Genomic DNA, 17139 nt, shown 5'->3' with positions numbered 1-17139 from the left:
TAATTCTACATAAATACCAGTCCATAGTTAGGTTATTAAGAATTTTAATGGTCAAAAGCTCAACAATTGAGCCAATCCACTGAAGTATCAGTTATTAGCATATTACACATTAGTAGAAGAGGTTTTGTGAGAAATATTCCAAGCAACATTCAAATCCAAGGTTAGCAAACTTTGGTTCATCCTTTGGATCTGGCCTACAAATGATTGTACTCCTGCCCACTGAGAGATTAAGGGTAGTCCCTTGGACACACAGTACAACAAAATGTTTGTAACTTTTTACCGAAGAATGTGCCAGGCCAACATTTTTTAACTATAGAGGTGGTCTGACTCTAGAAAAATGAAGGTTGCCAGCCCCTGCTCAAAACCAAGTGCAATCATGCAGTAATTGCAGGTGCCAGTTTACCAATTTCCTGCAATATGATATCGGCTAAAAATTATATAATACCTTCAATCATTAGATACACAATACATTGTTTCGTCTATATGCAGTAAATAAAACAGTATTAAAGAATCTCAGTGCATGCCTGTCTTTCAGCCTCCAGAGCCTTCCTTCTTTCCTCCACAGCTGCTTCTTTTGCTGCTTTTTCCTCTTGCTTCCTCTGCCTTTCCTCAATAATTCCAAGACGCCTCTCCTCTTGTTCCTGTAAAAATTATAGATAGATATAGTAAACGCTCGATTATCCATGCTAATGGATACATAATGGACAGACAATCGAAAAACGTGGATAACTGAAATATGTGGAAAATATGGTCGTGATATAAATCAATGCATACAATTTTATACAGAAACTACTTTTTCATTCCATGTGATGAATTTGAGTTTTTCAGCAAGCTAAGTACATTTTTTTCCATTTTTCCATAATGTCAGAAGTGAAATGATAGAATTACAACAAGACAGGATTATCATTAAATGAATAGCAGAACATATTTTCCTCAAAACTAAACTTGGCCAGGAAAAATTAAATTACTGGTAAAGGACGAATTTTTTAGAAAGGATTGCTGATGCAGATTCATATTCATCATATAATACTGATTTCAATAATTCATTGTGGATAGTTAATGAGTGACTTGTTTCATATTAAAGTCATGGATTTGCTCACCTTAAAGGATAATACAGATATCTCAGGCCTAATTAATGTGACAGAAACAATTATAAAAAAGTAGAGATAGTACAAAAATTTTTAAATTAAATTATTAAACACTTGAACAACTTTTGATTTTGTGAAATCAAAAACTTTTAAGAAAGCCAAGGCATTTAAAACTAGTAGGCAATAAAAAGTATATCGAAGTTTCAAAGCATTTAATTACTTTTTTATGGTTGTAATTTTATTGAAATTTCGAGGTGCTGGGAAAAAAATAGAATGGATTAGCTGCAAAATGGATAATCTGCACATGGATAATCAAGAGTTTACCTTATCTGAATTGCAGAGAGACCAAAGTGTATTCAAATAAACTATTTACCACGCATGAATCTCTCATGGATGAAAGATTGGAAGTATAATAATTACAAATAAAAGTTGAAATGCTAACAGTAACAGAAGAAATAATAAATATAATATTTATAGCTAAGGAAACTTCAAAAAGAGTGAGAGGAAGAGAAAAGAAAGGGAAATTTAGGCAAGAGGGAAAGAGGATAATTTCCAAAATTGCAAGAGATCTTCCCCTCCAGAACAGGTTTTTTTCAAGACATGGTGTAGTAAATTATTTGATTTAGGGATACAATTTAAAGAGAAACTGATAACAAGTAACTATATACAACATTTCTCATACATCTATTCAGATTAGAAAACAAGGTTTGATAAGGGATTTTTTTTAAAGCCAATTAGAGTTTCACCAGCAGTACAAGTGTAGCATTCTGATTGATATCCTGACTCAAATAAAATAACTTAAGTATTTGTCATCTGCCATAAAAAAGGTAACTTCAGACACTTGCCTGTCCATTTTTGTTAGCTAAATTTATTAATTTGAATGGAATGCTGTCAATAATAAAATAATATACATTTCATGGACCTTCAGCTATATTGTGTTTACAAATATTTGAGACTATTTTGTAATTTAAGGTATAATTGAGGCAATATTACTGCCATTAATAACCTTCCATAGGGTTAACTTCTAGCATTAGCCTCTATTTTGGAAATATTTTTAAGTTCTACGCAACTACGGCTATTTGACTAATTAGGTTAATTACACATCATTGGCATTAATTCACATTTTACAAATTTACACATATAAATTACAAATTTTTCGATTAAAATCATAATGTATTAAAGAAATGTAGAACAAAACTACCATGATTTTGTTAAAATGAATAATATTTCCATTGCTTATAATATTTAAGCACCCAAAATACTGAATTAAGAAGAATATTTATTTGTACACAAGAAAAAGAATGAGGTTTCACATTCTGTCCCTATGATCTTGTACCATTAGCTGTGATAGGAAACAGAAAATGTTGAATGTTACAACATCAAATCTGCCCTAACGTCAGAGGAATCATGGATTTCCCTGACATTTCCATATTGAAGTCTGAAAGTTAACTGATCCTATACAGAGTCCGTACAATAAGCATCATGACTGGTTCGCTGTAGCCTCAACGCAGCGGTGGATGGGGGTCCGACCAGTCGGTTTGGTAGAGGGGTCCCCGACCACTCATGTGCACTTTAGTTCAGTCCCCTCCAGGCATGCGTTGAGAAAGGTGGATTTTTGTGATGTGTGATTGTGGTGTCGTTGCACCAGCACGGAGCAAACCATCGAGCAATGCTACGCTGTGAAGTTTTGCATTAAACTCGGGAAATCCATGTCAGAGACCCATGTACTCATTAAACAGGCTTATGGGGATGATGCCTTAAGCCGCACGAGATTTTTTGAGTGGCACAAAATGTTTAAGGAAGGCCTGGAGCTCGTCGAAGACGAGTTCCGTGTCGGACGCCCGACGACTGCTCAAACCGATGCTAACGTGGCCAAAGTGAAACAAGTTTTGGACTCTGACAGGCATTTAACCATAACCCTTATCAGTGAGGAGGCCAGCCTTTCAGTTTGAACCGTCCACACAATTGTAGCAGAGGATCTTGCGATGAGGAAAGTGTGGGTGAAGCTGGTGCCGAAAGTCTTGAGCGAGGAACAAAAACTGTCGAGGGTGGAAATTTTGCAAGAAATTTTGAACTGCATTCAGAAAGATGAAGATTTTCTCAACAAAGTTATTACCTCAAAGAATAGTTCAAAAGGAGCTCAAAGGATATCGGTTTGACTCCATCAAGGGGATTCAAGCAGCAAGGACAAAGGCTCTCAACAGTATTTTGGAAACTGACTTCCAGCGGGGTTTGATGAGTGGCAGACGCACCGAACTACAGGTGAATTGATGCAGGAGGAATGTATTTTGAAGATTATAAAGCAATTGTAATGATAACTGCAATAAGTTTTGATTTTTGGAACCAATACTGATACTTATCGTAAGGACCCTGTATGTGTATCATTTAGAACCCTCTAGTGCATGTAGTTTAATAAGTATCAGAAAAAGTATTATAGTTACAATACCAGAGGAATTTAAAAAAGGATTGGGCCTCCCTATAAAAGTGACATACAACTATGTTGGCTCCAGCAGTTCATTTTAGTTTTAGGTGAAGATGGTCTTCCTTAGATGGCACCAACATTAACATCACTGCAATTTTTTTATTTTGCATCATATAAATTATGAATCCCAAAGTTTATTGCATATTTAATCTAAACAGCAAAAAACTACAAAAGCCCTTTCTTAAGTTTTGGGCCTTGAGTAAATTTAACCCAACAGTTCAGTAAATGAAAAGTCGGAGCTTGATTGAGTCCCTTTCTGTACAAAAGAAAGACATGCAATACCGATTATGGAATAAATAGACCCAAACCTGGCAATGAGCCATGAAATCATGCCGCTTGTTCTGTGCTTCCAGCTCATTAATGAATGCAATTTCCTTCAGCTTCTCTTCTTCATCATGAGCTTTCCTCACAATCCCCTGCAGGTGACGCCTACGTTTTTCTTCTGCTCGACGTAGTTTTTGTTCCAGCTGTTCCCGCTTGGCCTCGATGTTTTGTGCCTTAGCTTCCCTGACCTCTCCAATCTGAGGAAAATAAAATAATACAGTTAATAAGGGGTGCTACTTCTCTATTTTGTTGAAAAATTAAGAAATGCTTTTCCAAATTATCTTTCACAAAATATTATACCATACACTCCTAATTACCAAAGAAGTTCAAAGAACAGGTTAAAACTTGTTTACTAAACTTAAGATTTTTAAGAACAATTTTGTTTGGGTTAGCATTCCATTATCAGAGGGATTCCGCTGGTCTCCTATGGGCAATGTGTCTACAAATCTCCAAATGGAAGTCAAGTAATCAGGTTTCAACTAATTAGATAACAAGAAAACAATTTTACCGAATATTTGCTGAAGTCTATTTCTCATAGTATTTAAAACCTTGGGATTAACTATTTGGAATTCTAACAGAGTTTCAGGTTATTAATTACTCATGTTGAGATCTGAAATTTCTTCACTTCGTTTCAACAACAATGATGTTTTTATTCAGCAAAATTAACAAGTAGATCAGTTACTTAAGTTAAACATTAAAGTTTGAGGGTGTACATTAGAGCAAATGGAACATTTAACTTATTTAGTAGGTCTTTTATAGGGAAAGAGGAAACTCAGTAAGAGTATTGCAATAAAAACTGCAGAAGGTACAGAAAGTTTTACAAAGAGCAGGAAGTTGATGGCATGGTTGTTACGTACAGGCACAGAGATAACACTGGTGAAAACCTGGATAAGGAGCATAGTTTTTAGAAACACGCAAAGCTTTGTTATTATCAACTTAGAAGTGAATCAGTAAAAATTCTAGCATATTTTATCGTGATGAAAAAGATTTACTGTACTTCTCAGTCCATTAGATGCACTTTTTCTACTTCAAAATATGCTCTATAATCAGCCTGCATCTTAAGGGCCGAGTGTACACGGGTATAACTTTGACATATAAGATACAAGCTGATTTAGCACAAAAGATACTCCCTGAAGAGTATTTTATTCCGGCATAAGGCGTAGAAAATGGTTGCCTTTATCACAAATGTCGATGATATCACTGTTTGGTGCCAGTAATAAGCAATAGAGTTATAATATTTCTTTGAAAGTACCTCCTAAAAAATTGGCAAATAAATCATGAATATATATTATACAAAGCATTTTGTTACAACTCACACGTGGTGCTGCTGGGCAACTTATATGCACTGGGCTAGTGGTGATATTGCCCTGATGCTAACACATTGTATTTCTCCCAATAAATTCAGTCTGCAGGAACTCAACTTTAAGTAGTATGAGAGTGTCATAAAGGCATAAAAAATGGTTGCCTTAACGACAAATTTTGAAAATATCAAAACTAATAACAGAAACTAAGAGTTGCATAATAAGTTAAAATTCAAACAACCTCATGGGATGTAAAGAGAGAAGATGTCATACACTATTGCATTTAAACTTGAAGCCATGAATTACATTTCAGAACACAGACACAGGGCAGCCGAATGGTATTTTGGACTAACTCCAACTAAGAAGATCATAAGAGAATAAAGGATGCAGAAGATGGATTTATTAAATTCAGAAATGAGTTTTTAAAAACTTTATGCTCATGTGCATTTACATGGATAAAGCTTGATCATATACCACAGGAAGAATGGGAATAATATTCAATCATAAATGATTTTAATTGAAGCACGGAAATTAGTGATAGGTATGATCTTTGCCAATTCTTCTGGTAGTCATGGTGTTAAAAAAGAATGCTATGGGCAAAATGCTGAAATTGAAACTATCATATTGTCTTTTTAAAAATGAGAAATAAGCAATTTGCGAGAGGGAAGATAAGATGAAATAATGTTTGAAGAAAGTGACAATCGCAGGAAAAATTACTGTGCAAATGATTTAACAGCAATGATGACAAATTTCTGGGGTTCTATGATGAATGTACATTGATATAGCTATTAATGTAAGAATTTCATTTTCATCTTGTTATTCTGTTCTAATCTTCTTTCATGTTAACATTAAAATACTTTGACGCTTCCCCGTCTGATCCAAGCATTTTTGTAAATTCTAATCTGAAATATCACAGTGCATCTTATTGGCTGGGAAATATGATTACTGAAATTGCAAAGCTGGTTGTATATGATCAAACTTTCTAGAGATGAATTCCTATACCAAGGCAATTATTAATTGTGTTACTTATGCATATTGTATCAAAATGGCAGAGGTTGGCAAGTGATATGGAATGTTTTCAACATTATTCATGATTGTTAATAACTGGTAGATGATCGTCAGCTAAAAACATCAATGCCTCATGATTGTGTGAATTCTATCACTGACTGACAAATGCGTTCACTGCATAGGTACTTCAAATCACACACATATTAGTTAGTCTTTGGTAAATTTGGGGAAAACCATCAGTTTTCAGTAATGCCAGTTCCAAGAGGATGCATACCCAAGTTGGAGACTATACATGTGGATAACAGTTCATTGGATTCTATTGCACCATGCATTAAAATGTAGCCTGTTTATTTCTCTATTGATTTTCCATGAAAAAATATCATGAAGGTTATTGGCATTATTAACATTAGTAATAAAGAATAATGGCCCCTTCCTTTCACCTCGTGGACTGTGGTGTGTCGCGCACGAATATTAATGCCAGTGACATTGTATGTACGGTATTTCGTCACAACATATTGTGCCTTTAAAAGCCCCAAAATTTCAGAGTTTAAGAGGATGCCTCGATAGCTTAAGTGGCTAAAGCACTCGACTGGATATTGAGGGATCTGGGTTTGAATCCCAGTCAAGGCAAATGATTTTTACGCTGAAATTGTTGCATTAATAATGGCCCCAGTTAAAAGTGAAAATCTTCTGGTAGTTTGATGATTGGTTCTCTTGTCCAACTCACCTCAGAATGACCAAATGAAAAATTTTACTCACACTTTAGGCTAGACATGGAGGCAGCCATAGGGTTCCTTTATGTCCAGCCACATTGGAAAATATTAATAATACTAGTCCATGCAATAATCAGTTCATGAAGCATTGACAATAATAGCCAGCTGAGGTCTACCAAGTGCCATAATCCCTCAACTGTTGGATTAAGTCCCTGAAAAATTAAATACTATGGATGGAAAATACCAAATTTTGCAAGATGTGCATCCTAGGATAGCATGGGTGATCCCTTAGAAGAATGTACATTGTAAGTATAATGAAATAAATAGCAAATCACTAGTTCTGAAAGCCCAAGCTCAGCAAACTACCCAGATTAAAGCAATCAATAACTAAACCTGCAATTTTTTTTGGATATGTATAAAAAGTCTTAAAATTACTTCTATATCATTAATTTAACCATGGCATCTCAGATCTAATGATGGTAAAAATTCAGTCATTACAATGCATATTACAGCATATTGTCTAAATCAATTAATGGAATTTCTCTAGAACCCTAATAAAATTTCTTTTTCCAAGCTCTTAATTGTGATAAACTTACTCATTATTACAGTATAAGCATGATACATTAGCTTCAGTAAAAATTAATCTGCATTTACCCAACATGTAGTAATGCATGAATTCAATCTGAATATAAATACCTTTTTAAAGAGTTCACGAAGTTTCATAGCTTTTAACTCCTGCAGTCTTTGGCGCTTCTCTTCTGCCTGTGCCTGCTTGGCTTGGTATCGGCGCAAAGTTTCCGCTAGTGAGCGCTTGCGTGATGGAGATGACAGTTTTTGGTGAAGTTCTAATGCACGGCCAGGATGGCGTGCTGCCATAGCTTCCAACTGTTCCAATGCTTCCATTCTTTCAGCCCATGACATTCCTGAAATCAGTCGGTCATAACAAGTCCATGTTTTAAATCCACATGAAGACAACAAACTAATAGTGAAAATATTAGGTGTTGTTCAACAAGCTAATGGCTTTTATTGTAATTGGCTTCTATTGTAATTAGGGACAAATGATGTCAGATGAATTAATACCACAAACAAAGGTTTCTCACTGATATAAAATGCAATCATTTCTGGTGACACTTCAACAGACTTCAGTATGGGAGAAATATAGTTATCAATACCAATACATAGGTTTCAATTGACTTAGATAACTACTAGAGGTTAAAATTGCATGGTATTAATGATGAACTTAAATTAAAGCAATAATGTATAGAAGTATTTAATTTTCCTAAACTGCATTAGGAATGTGCTTACCTTAAATGAAGATATAAAGAATTGAAATGGCTTCATATGAATCAGTCATAATTATTGTGAAAAAGTAGCTTAAACACATCCCTACTTTTTGAAGATTACACCCTTTCTACTTTACTTAAATTTTTAACAGCCTATCTTCTTTAACTTATTATAAGTTAGGGGAATACATGCAAATCACCTTTCTACATTTTGAATAGATATGTAGTGAAACTTCTTACTTTAGAACCACAATTTCATAGTTTTTTTTTAAATAATGAACAAAACATTCTGCCACCCCAGGTCTAGGGTATGTGCAGGGAAAACATACAAAACTGTGTCACCAGCATATTACTTTACCCATTATTTTGGTACACTTACCTAAATAGTAACAAGAAATAGCAATTAATGCAAAATTATACACTGAAATAATTTTTTGATATTGTTCAAAGTGTTTAAAACAACATCAGGAGCCTCTTGGGCATAAATACTTAAAATTACTATTGTTTATAGATAAGTAGGGAATTCATGACAGGCATGTTAAGTAAAGAGGTTAAGAAAAGATAAGTAAAAACCTTGATATGGAGTATGGTTTTACACAGCTCAGAAACTTGTACATTGAAGCGAGATGATGGACACAATTTTGAGGCTTTAAGAAGTGATAAAGGAAAAGGATGGAAAGGATAAAATGGATGGATAGGAAATCAAACAAAAAATACTAGGCATGGTAAGGGAGGAGAGAGCATTTTTGTGAGAAATCCAAATAATGCAGGAAAGGTGGATACAGAGTATTTAGAATGGCGATGGAATGCTGAAGGCTGTGATAGAAGGGAGTATGTAAGAACACAAAATGGAGGAAGAAAAGGAAAGGCTCATCATGCAATAAATGAAGGGGGATAAAATGTACACTGAATTGAAGAACAGTTATTAAAAGCCAGGGGTGTTGGGTTTTGTTTTGTTAGGCAAGGCTGAGAAATGCAAGAGTATACAATATGTGCCATCCAAAAACTTACCTTAAAATGGCAAAATACTACATATATAATGTTTTTAGGCATTCAATTATCCAAAAATTCCTTGTTAGTATAATCCACTTAGCCTTTGTTCAGCCTTACTCTTGTTTTTGATGTTTCAAAGTTTCCACTTCATACAAAATATGAATATATAAGATCACAGAAATAGCATATTTTTTAAGCAGATACACGATTTGCACATTCAGTTCATTTAACATGGCATCTTTAGCACTGAATTCAAGCTTTCTATTTCAGACAAAGAGTTGGAATGAATTTTGATTTGGTTTAAATTTGACATATCTGTCAATTGATGGGCAAATGACAGTTTGAATGATCACATTCAAACTGTCTAACAATAGTCATTGTTTCAATTATTTCATTGTTTAAATTAATTCATTGTTTCAATTAATTAATTGTTTCAATTATTTCATTGTTTAAATTAATTCATTGTTTAAATTAATTCATTGTTTAAATTATTTGGCAGTAATACAGTTCATAATGTCAATTATTTCTAACCACAACAACTAAAGAAAACAATGAATATCAAAGTCTCAATTTGTCAAGGCAACACTTACCAGCAAGCATATTTTCATATTTAGCTTCAATAGTTTCTCTGTCTTCCGGGGTCACTACTTCCAGCCTTTCATCCTCTTCATCTCCTGGGCCAGCACATGCCTCACCATCTGTTTCTGTTTCCTCAGTTTCTGTATCCACCTAAATTTTCACACAAGGATCACCCATTAAAATAATCAACTAGCGTAAACTTACCTAATAAAAAGGACATTAATTTCATAGTTCCTGTTTATAACTTCTAACTAGCAAGGTAGCAATATCTTACACTATGTGAGTCGTTCAATAAATTCTTAGAAACAAGTAGGGAAATTCATCATTTTGGGCAGATTTTGCTTTTATTTTTCAACAATCTAATTTTAGCTCAATAGCTTTTCCTATGGTTTCCCCAAAATTTTTTTTCTGCTATCTAAAAACTAGGATTTCTGAAGGTCCCAATAGACATCTGTGTTGGCGATGACCTCATTTGATCCGAATTGTTTTCTGCAGAGCCATTTTTTCAAGTTTGGAAATAATAAAAGTCACTGGGGGTCAAAAGCATTAAATATGGTGAAGTCATAATAATTTGAACCATGATTCCATAGTTTTCGCCATAGAAACTGCACAGGTGTGCACCTCTGGATTGTCTCCATAGAAGAGAATTTTTTCTTCGCCATATGAGGATGTTTTTCTTGATTTCTTGGCTCAACTGATACAATATTGATGCATAATACTCTACATTTATCATTTGTCCTTTTTGCAAGTGATTGATGTAGATGATTCCGCATGCATCCCAAAAAAACTTGGGGCCATCACCTTGTCGGCCAATTCCACCATCTTTGGAGCCAGATTGTCATAATTAACCCAATGTTTCAACTGCTCCTTTGTCTCAGGGGTGTATCCATGTTTCATCCAAAGTCATGCATTGATGCAAAAATTCATCAGGGTTGCGACAGAAATATGCCAAAACAGCCGCCAAATTGACTAAACAATTGCATTTATTCTCCACTGATTGTAAACGTGGCACCCTTCCAGCCAAGATTTTTTCACACCCAATTTGTCGTCCAAAATTTAAAACACCATACCTAATGTATGCCATTGGCCTCAACTATTTTGCAAATTTTTGTTCATCGATCACTTAAAAACATATCATGGATTTTGTCAATCATTTCTGAGGAAGCCACTTCCACTGCACATCCCGAACGATGTTCATCAGTTGTGGATGTACAGCCATGTTTAAACTCAGTTACCACGGGAGCAGATGTGCCATGAGCTTCCTCCAGCTCAGCTTTGATCTCTTTTGGTCTGAAGCCTTTTAAACAGAAGTGTTTTTATCACTGCATGAAAATCATTTTCTTCCATTTTCTAAATAAACAAATGTTTGTTGCTTCAATCAACCATGAAAATGAAACCACTTAGTTAGTAGTAGCTATTGGGGGAGGCAAATAACAGTAGATGTCATTTGTGCCAGAAGTGGATAATTCGGTAGTGGTGGGATATTCAGGGAATGGAAGAAGGGTGGAGAGCGGATGGATATAGCCGAAATTTTAAAAGCAGCCAAGTGAGAGATGAGGCTTACTAAAAGCACACCTTTTCTGATACCATGAGTGCCATCTCTTGGATTTAATAAGGAATCTACATTGGCATAAACTTTTGATATTCAGGTATATATTTTTACAGAAAAATTCACACAAATGATGGTTCTCTTATATCTGCTGACCTAATTATTATATGGGAGTTTTGAAACAGTCACTACGCAAAGAAGCATAGCATGTAGGTAAGTTTCATTACATGAGTTTCGTACCACTAATGATAAGTATACAGGTTTATTGTAATAATGTCCGAGTGACTTTTAAAATTATATCAATTTGAATTTCCAATCTATGAAAGTTATAAATGTATATTTATAATTGTGTTAATTTGTTTAAGAATATGAATGGTTCATATTTTAAGTTTGTCGACAGTAAAAATGAATGAATTTTAGCGAGTAAATGCCAATATGGTGAAATTTTTAGAAAATACAGCAACAAACAAACTGACATAGCCATTTAGTGCCATGAAAATAACTTAAAAGTGTAAGCATTTGAATTCTTTTACAATCCAAAAAGTCTAAATGTTGTCAAATTTTATGCATTAATCTTGGCTTGTATTTATCCTACCCTTTCATACCAATAGGCTGTCTTCCAAATTGCAATGAAAATTTTTTTAACTCATTCGCAAAAAATATTTTCTGAGCTAATAACAACAGGTTTTCTAGCCAACAAGTATGTACATTCAATACATCATTGCATGGATCACACATTAATTTTCAATAATTACATCATAAAGCTGGCAATGATCTCTACTATAATTATAGTCACCATCACAAAGGGATAGTGACTATAAATGATAATATGATATCTTTCTTCTGGTCTACTAATTATATTACATACATAGGCATATTTTAGCAATTGTCCAAAAGGGTGTTTGTTTAATCAGACTTAAATATTACTGTTTGATTATCATTTATATTTAAAATAATAAACTAACCTCAATCTCAGTTTTTTCCAATTCCATAATTTCTTGCTCTAACTTTTCTTCTTCGGCACTTAACTCTTCTGTTTTACGAAGTACTTCATCATTCATAAGATTAGAATCTGAATCCAATGATTTTCCTTCTGGAGATCCTTTTCCCCTGCAATGATATAAATTGGTTATTCAACCTAAAAGGCAATCAATTGAGAACTGTTCAATGCCCTGATATTAAGGCAAATTAGCACTTACCCTAAGTCACCAATAGCATTCGATGCATCTTCATCATTGTTTTTCTCATCATTTCCAACACCATTCATCATATTCTCCATTCTTTGGGAAATGTCTGCAAGGATGCCATCTTCATTCACAGAGTCACATTTGCTCTTTATGCTGTTATCCTTGGATTTTCTTTGTTTGTCAAAGTCTCTCATGGGAGAGAGTTCGATTGCCACATTTTTTAATGAATCAGGACTTGGTTCATTCATAGCACTTTTCTGAGTGTTGATGTTGTTCAAATTGGCCACTTTTTTGCTAATAGAATTTACTTTCCCATTCCCTGAATGACCTTGGTTTTTCTGCAAAAATATAAATAGCAATTTGCATTAGTCAATATTTGTGACATGCACTGGTTCACCATGCATAATTTTTGTAATTTTCCAAAATGGCATGGGCAAGTCACACTGAATTAATACAAATAAAATTAATTATGAGAGAAGAATTACTATCTAACCTATCTCGCAAACATTTCATGAAATACATTCAACAAACACTTATAAATGCTAAAAAAAGCAAATTATATCAAACAGAATATTCTATTCAGGAGTAATATCTAACCATATAAGGACTGAACATGATTATAAAGGACCAGTGGGTACCATCAATGAAAGTGTTTCAACTAGCACTGATGAACAACACACAATATAAAACCTGCATATTTCAAAAGCTAATCTAACAGTCTACCTCTTTAACAGTTTCAGTCTCTCCCTTTAACATTCACAATCTTTCTCCGAATAGGCATATTATATTGTTTTTCTATTATGCCCAAAAACTTCAATACAGAGACTTTTTCATAACCATAATGTAAATAGAGCTAATGTATGCAATTTAGTCAGAATTTAAGGTTTGTAATTAAACATGTAACTATTGGATATTAAAAATATTGACACTACATAAGGAGCATGTAACCAACTACTAATGTCAGCTCCTGATGTCATATTTTCACCAGGAAGAATTGAACATCATGCCTTTCGGACATATGCTCAATAAGCAGCATGAAATTATGAAAAGAGTACTATGGGCATGGGAAAAAATATTAATCACTGTGAAAACCTTCAATCAAATACTAAAAGTGTGCTTGTACTCAGTAAGTAACTTCAAAATTGAGTCATGAATAACTAACTCATGCTGCATGTTAATTCTATTTCTAAATAGAATTTCATATTTTCTTACAATTTCACTAACTCACTACAACCACTTTTTATCCTGATGTTGGACATTTGTATGAATTTCTATTTTTACAATCCTCTTGATTAAAGACCCAAGCAGGGCTAGACAACTGGAATTCATATATTTTGAAATATTTATGTGTTAAAATACCTTTTTAAACTGTATTTTGCAACGTAATTACTTGAAATGAGTACTTGCTCAAAAAATAAAATAAAATGGCAAAATATTTAAGAGGTGGGTATTTTGCAGTTTTGACAGCAATAATGTGAAGACTACTTTATACATAAGCTACTGTTGTGAGTGAATCAATTGTAGAAACCCAGATTAGTACTCCTTTACATTAATTAGATTTTCAAAAATGTAATATGCTGTTCATTTTTTAAACATTTAACCAAAATATTTTTGAATGTGTTAGCCTAGAGAATAGTTTAAGGGATTCATTCAAATAACAAGCCTGCTGAATAGTAATTTTAAGCAACAGAGTCCCGACTAAAACAAGATAAATTGGTATCAACTCTTACAGATAATGTTGACACAAATTTTGTGAGAGTTGAACGAATTTTGTCTCTCTCTTTTAGGTCCAGTGGACATGATGGAAATTGTGAGTTTATTCTACTTTTCTAATCTTTTGAGAAGGTCCATTTTCAGATATTTTTAAAAATGTTTGCCCACTTAAAATTAGCACAATGGAAACCACTTAGCATAAAAATGTATAATAGAAAAATATTTGTGGAAATAAATGCAGTCATGGTCCATTCTAGTTCCTATATTTTTCAAAATATGTATACTTTTACTAAGTTTAAATGAAATAATGGTGAGAATGAAAATATTTTCACTTCTCAGATAAAAAGTAAATCCCTCCGAATTTTTTCAATAACAAAAAATTAAGTTTTTGGCCAAAATTTTCTAATCGACTGTTTTCTCATTTAACAAGTTCTTCCAAAATTCACCACAAAACCTACATCAAGATTTTCCTAAAAAGTGCTAGGGAAGATGAAAAACATTTTTTATGAAATTGTTTAAAATTTTTTTAATTCAATGAGGAATTATTTAGGTGGTCACTGGTTTAATAAATTCCATTTTTATGTTCCAAATGTAGGCGGGAGATTTGAAAAATTCATACCTAAGTAACTGAAAGTGGCAGAAAATGTTAGCATGAAAATTGTTTTGCAAGAAATTTGGCTGATAGAAAACATTTGAATTAGTACCCTAAAGTTCATTTTAAACATTACATATAACTCATGTTTTTATTGCATGCCTGAGTTGCATTGAAAATGCAGAACCATAATGCTCTGAACAGAAAAATAAGATGTGAGCAAGATAATATGAAATACAACACACTGCCATATTTCAGTCTCACAATTTCAGATGCACAACTCACATCCTAAATTTGTTGGCAATAGCAGATTTTCATAATGTTCTGGAGGGTTTACCTACGATGAGGATTTACCATCCAGCTCTTCCAAGGTGCTCCACCTATTGGTAAGCATTGTGCCAACCACACCTTATGAATGATTATAAAGTTTAATAAAAATGTCAATTATTTTACTGCCCTACCTCAATGTGTGGTTAATTATATGCTTATACTATTCAATTAATGAAATAAAAAGGCAAGCTGAATTTAGTTTTATAGAATCTCCATTTAGGAAATGCCTTTCAAGAAGGTGAAATTGAATATTTAGAAGATTTCATCATCATCATTGAAGTTAATTGCCACTACTTATGTATCTGCATGGGCAAGGGCCTAGCCATGTTAAAACACCAGTTCCTGTTAGATAACCAACATTAATCAACACTGTGCCTGGAGAGAGATTGAATAAATGACAACCATACCTCTACAGAGACACAGGGAAATTCCATTCAAAGCAAAAGTAATTGTTCAGGGTGAGGTATGATCTTTAAAATAGGTGTAAATACAGGGTTCAGCAGCATAACTTGCAGATTTGAATTTAAATTCAATTCAGATCAGTAAATAATGCTGCCGAACCATACATTGAACAATACAATTACAATAAATGCAACAAATAATTGACTGCTAAAAGGGGCAGTAATTATGAGAGGTTTTACTGCACATAAAAAAATTAACTGATGAGGGAATGGATCGCCAAATTAAAAGAACTCTTTCTGAATCCACTGCAATTATAATACATAACTCAAGTTTCTTAAACATTAACCTTCTAGTACCATACATTTACTCATATAATTCAAATTTCTGCACTAGTCGTATTTTCAATCCCTTTTAGATGTACTAAGATGCTGTGAAGTTAAAAAAAATTACTAAAAACCTCAATAATAGGTTCAACTGCAGTTTCATGACACAAAGATGAAATTTCAATTACCTTTCCATTGCCACGAGATCTGCCTTCCTTAGGTGGTGAAGGTGAATGAACCTTAGAGTTGCCTCCTAATGATGTCAAAGCTGGCAATGATGTGGCTGAGCTCGGACGCTGGAATCGAGTCTGAGGGAAACTTCTTCTTGCAGGCTCTTTTACGGCCCCATCAACAGTCAAGCCTGCCTTTGGATCCTTTTTGGCCAAAACTTTTGTGATGTTTCCAGCACTTCGAGACAGAGATGATCCCAAACCACCAGAATTTTCAACTGCTGAATTTTCTAGTGCATTTACATTAAGGGATGCCACTTTACTCGCGGGAGAAATTCGAGATCGTGATGATCTGTTTCTCACAGTTTCCCACCCTTGGGAGTCATCTGTCAGGATAAAATGATATTTTTAATGTGCAAGCCAAAGATTAAAAATAACAATAAAAATAAATTCCTTGCAAACGTAACACAGTTGGAGGTCTAATACCAATGAAGGAATGATGTAAAATAATCTTCACAATTCATCTTTATTATTCAGTTGTGAATTGTTGTAAATTTGGAAAACCCTTCCAAAATTCTACAATTCTCACCTAATTCACTAAATTTTATTTTCAGATACACAAATTTCTAAGTTTTTTAGACCATTTAATGTCATTAACAAATCATAATACCAACACAACCTTCCTGTATGAGGTAGAATCGTAACTCTATGTCATTTGAGTTGCCCCTGACTGGTGCATTATCCACCTGACTACAACTGTCAGCAAATGACCATCCTATGAAATATTTATATTAGAGATGAGTATTAGAAAGCATTGACTACATTAGCTGTTGCCACAAAATGAAACAACTAAACATTATCAAGAACCACACAAAACTGTAAAAAGTTCCCTTAGAAAATTTCCAAAAGATATCAGTATATATTGGCCCACATAGATAAGCAAAATTAGAATGTGGTTAGAGATTTGTATCCATAAGAAGAAAAAATGAAACTTCAGGGAATTGAAAATTCAGATTTTTAAAGTCGAACAGGTAAAGTAGCAAAAGGAAGGGCTTAAAATGTCTTTCAGCCTAAGTCCTCAATGAAAAGTTTACAGCGAAAA

General features: G+C 33.7%; 1 protein-coding gene across 1 annotated transcript in view; it reads right to left on the bottom strand.

Annotated features, from left to right (window-relative positions):
* Window positions 1-17139, bottom strand: part of ssp3 (short spindle 3) — a 188699-nt gene that overhangs the window by 161365 nt on the left and 10195 nt on the right. Inside the window, exons 8-14 of the mRNA XM_071595700.1 lie at window positions 16056-16423; window positions 12520-12845; window positions 12286-12430; window positions 9783-9921; window positions 7613-7839; window positions 3879-4091; window positions 525-641 (exon numbers count right to left, since the gene is read on the bottom strand). Coding sequence (XP_071451801.1) covers window positions 525-641; window positions 3879-4091; window positions 7613-7839; window positions 9783-9921; window positions 12286-12430; window positions 12520-12845; window positions 16056-16423 — 1535 coding nt within the window. The remainder of the gene's footprint in view (window positions 1-524; window positions 642-3878; window positions 4092-7612; window positions 7840-9782; window positions 9922-12285; window positions 12431-12519; window positions 12846-16055; window positions 16424-17139) is intronic.

The sequence above is a fragment of the Hetaerina americana genome, unplaced genomic scaffold, assembly GCF_022747635.1.
Source record: "Hetaerina americana unplaced genomic scaffold, ioHetAmer1.1.p SCAF_1, whole genome shotgun sequence".
Taxonomy (NCBI): domain Eukaryota; kingdom Metazoa; phylum Arthropoda; class Insecta; order Odonata; family Calopterygidae; genus Hetaerina; species Hetaerina americana.
Note: the sequence above shows the minus strand (reverse complement) of the source record. Positions and strands in the feature narration are given on the sequence as shown.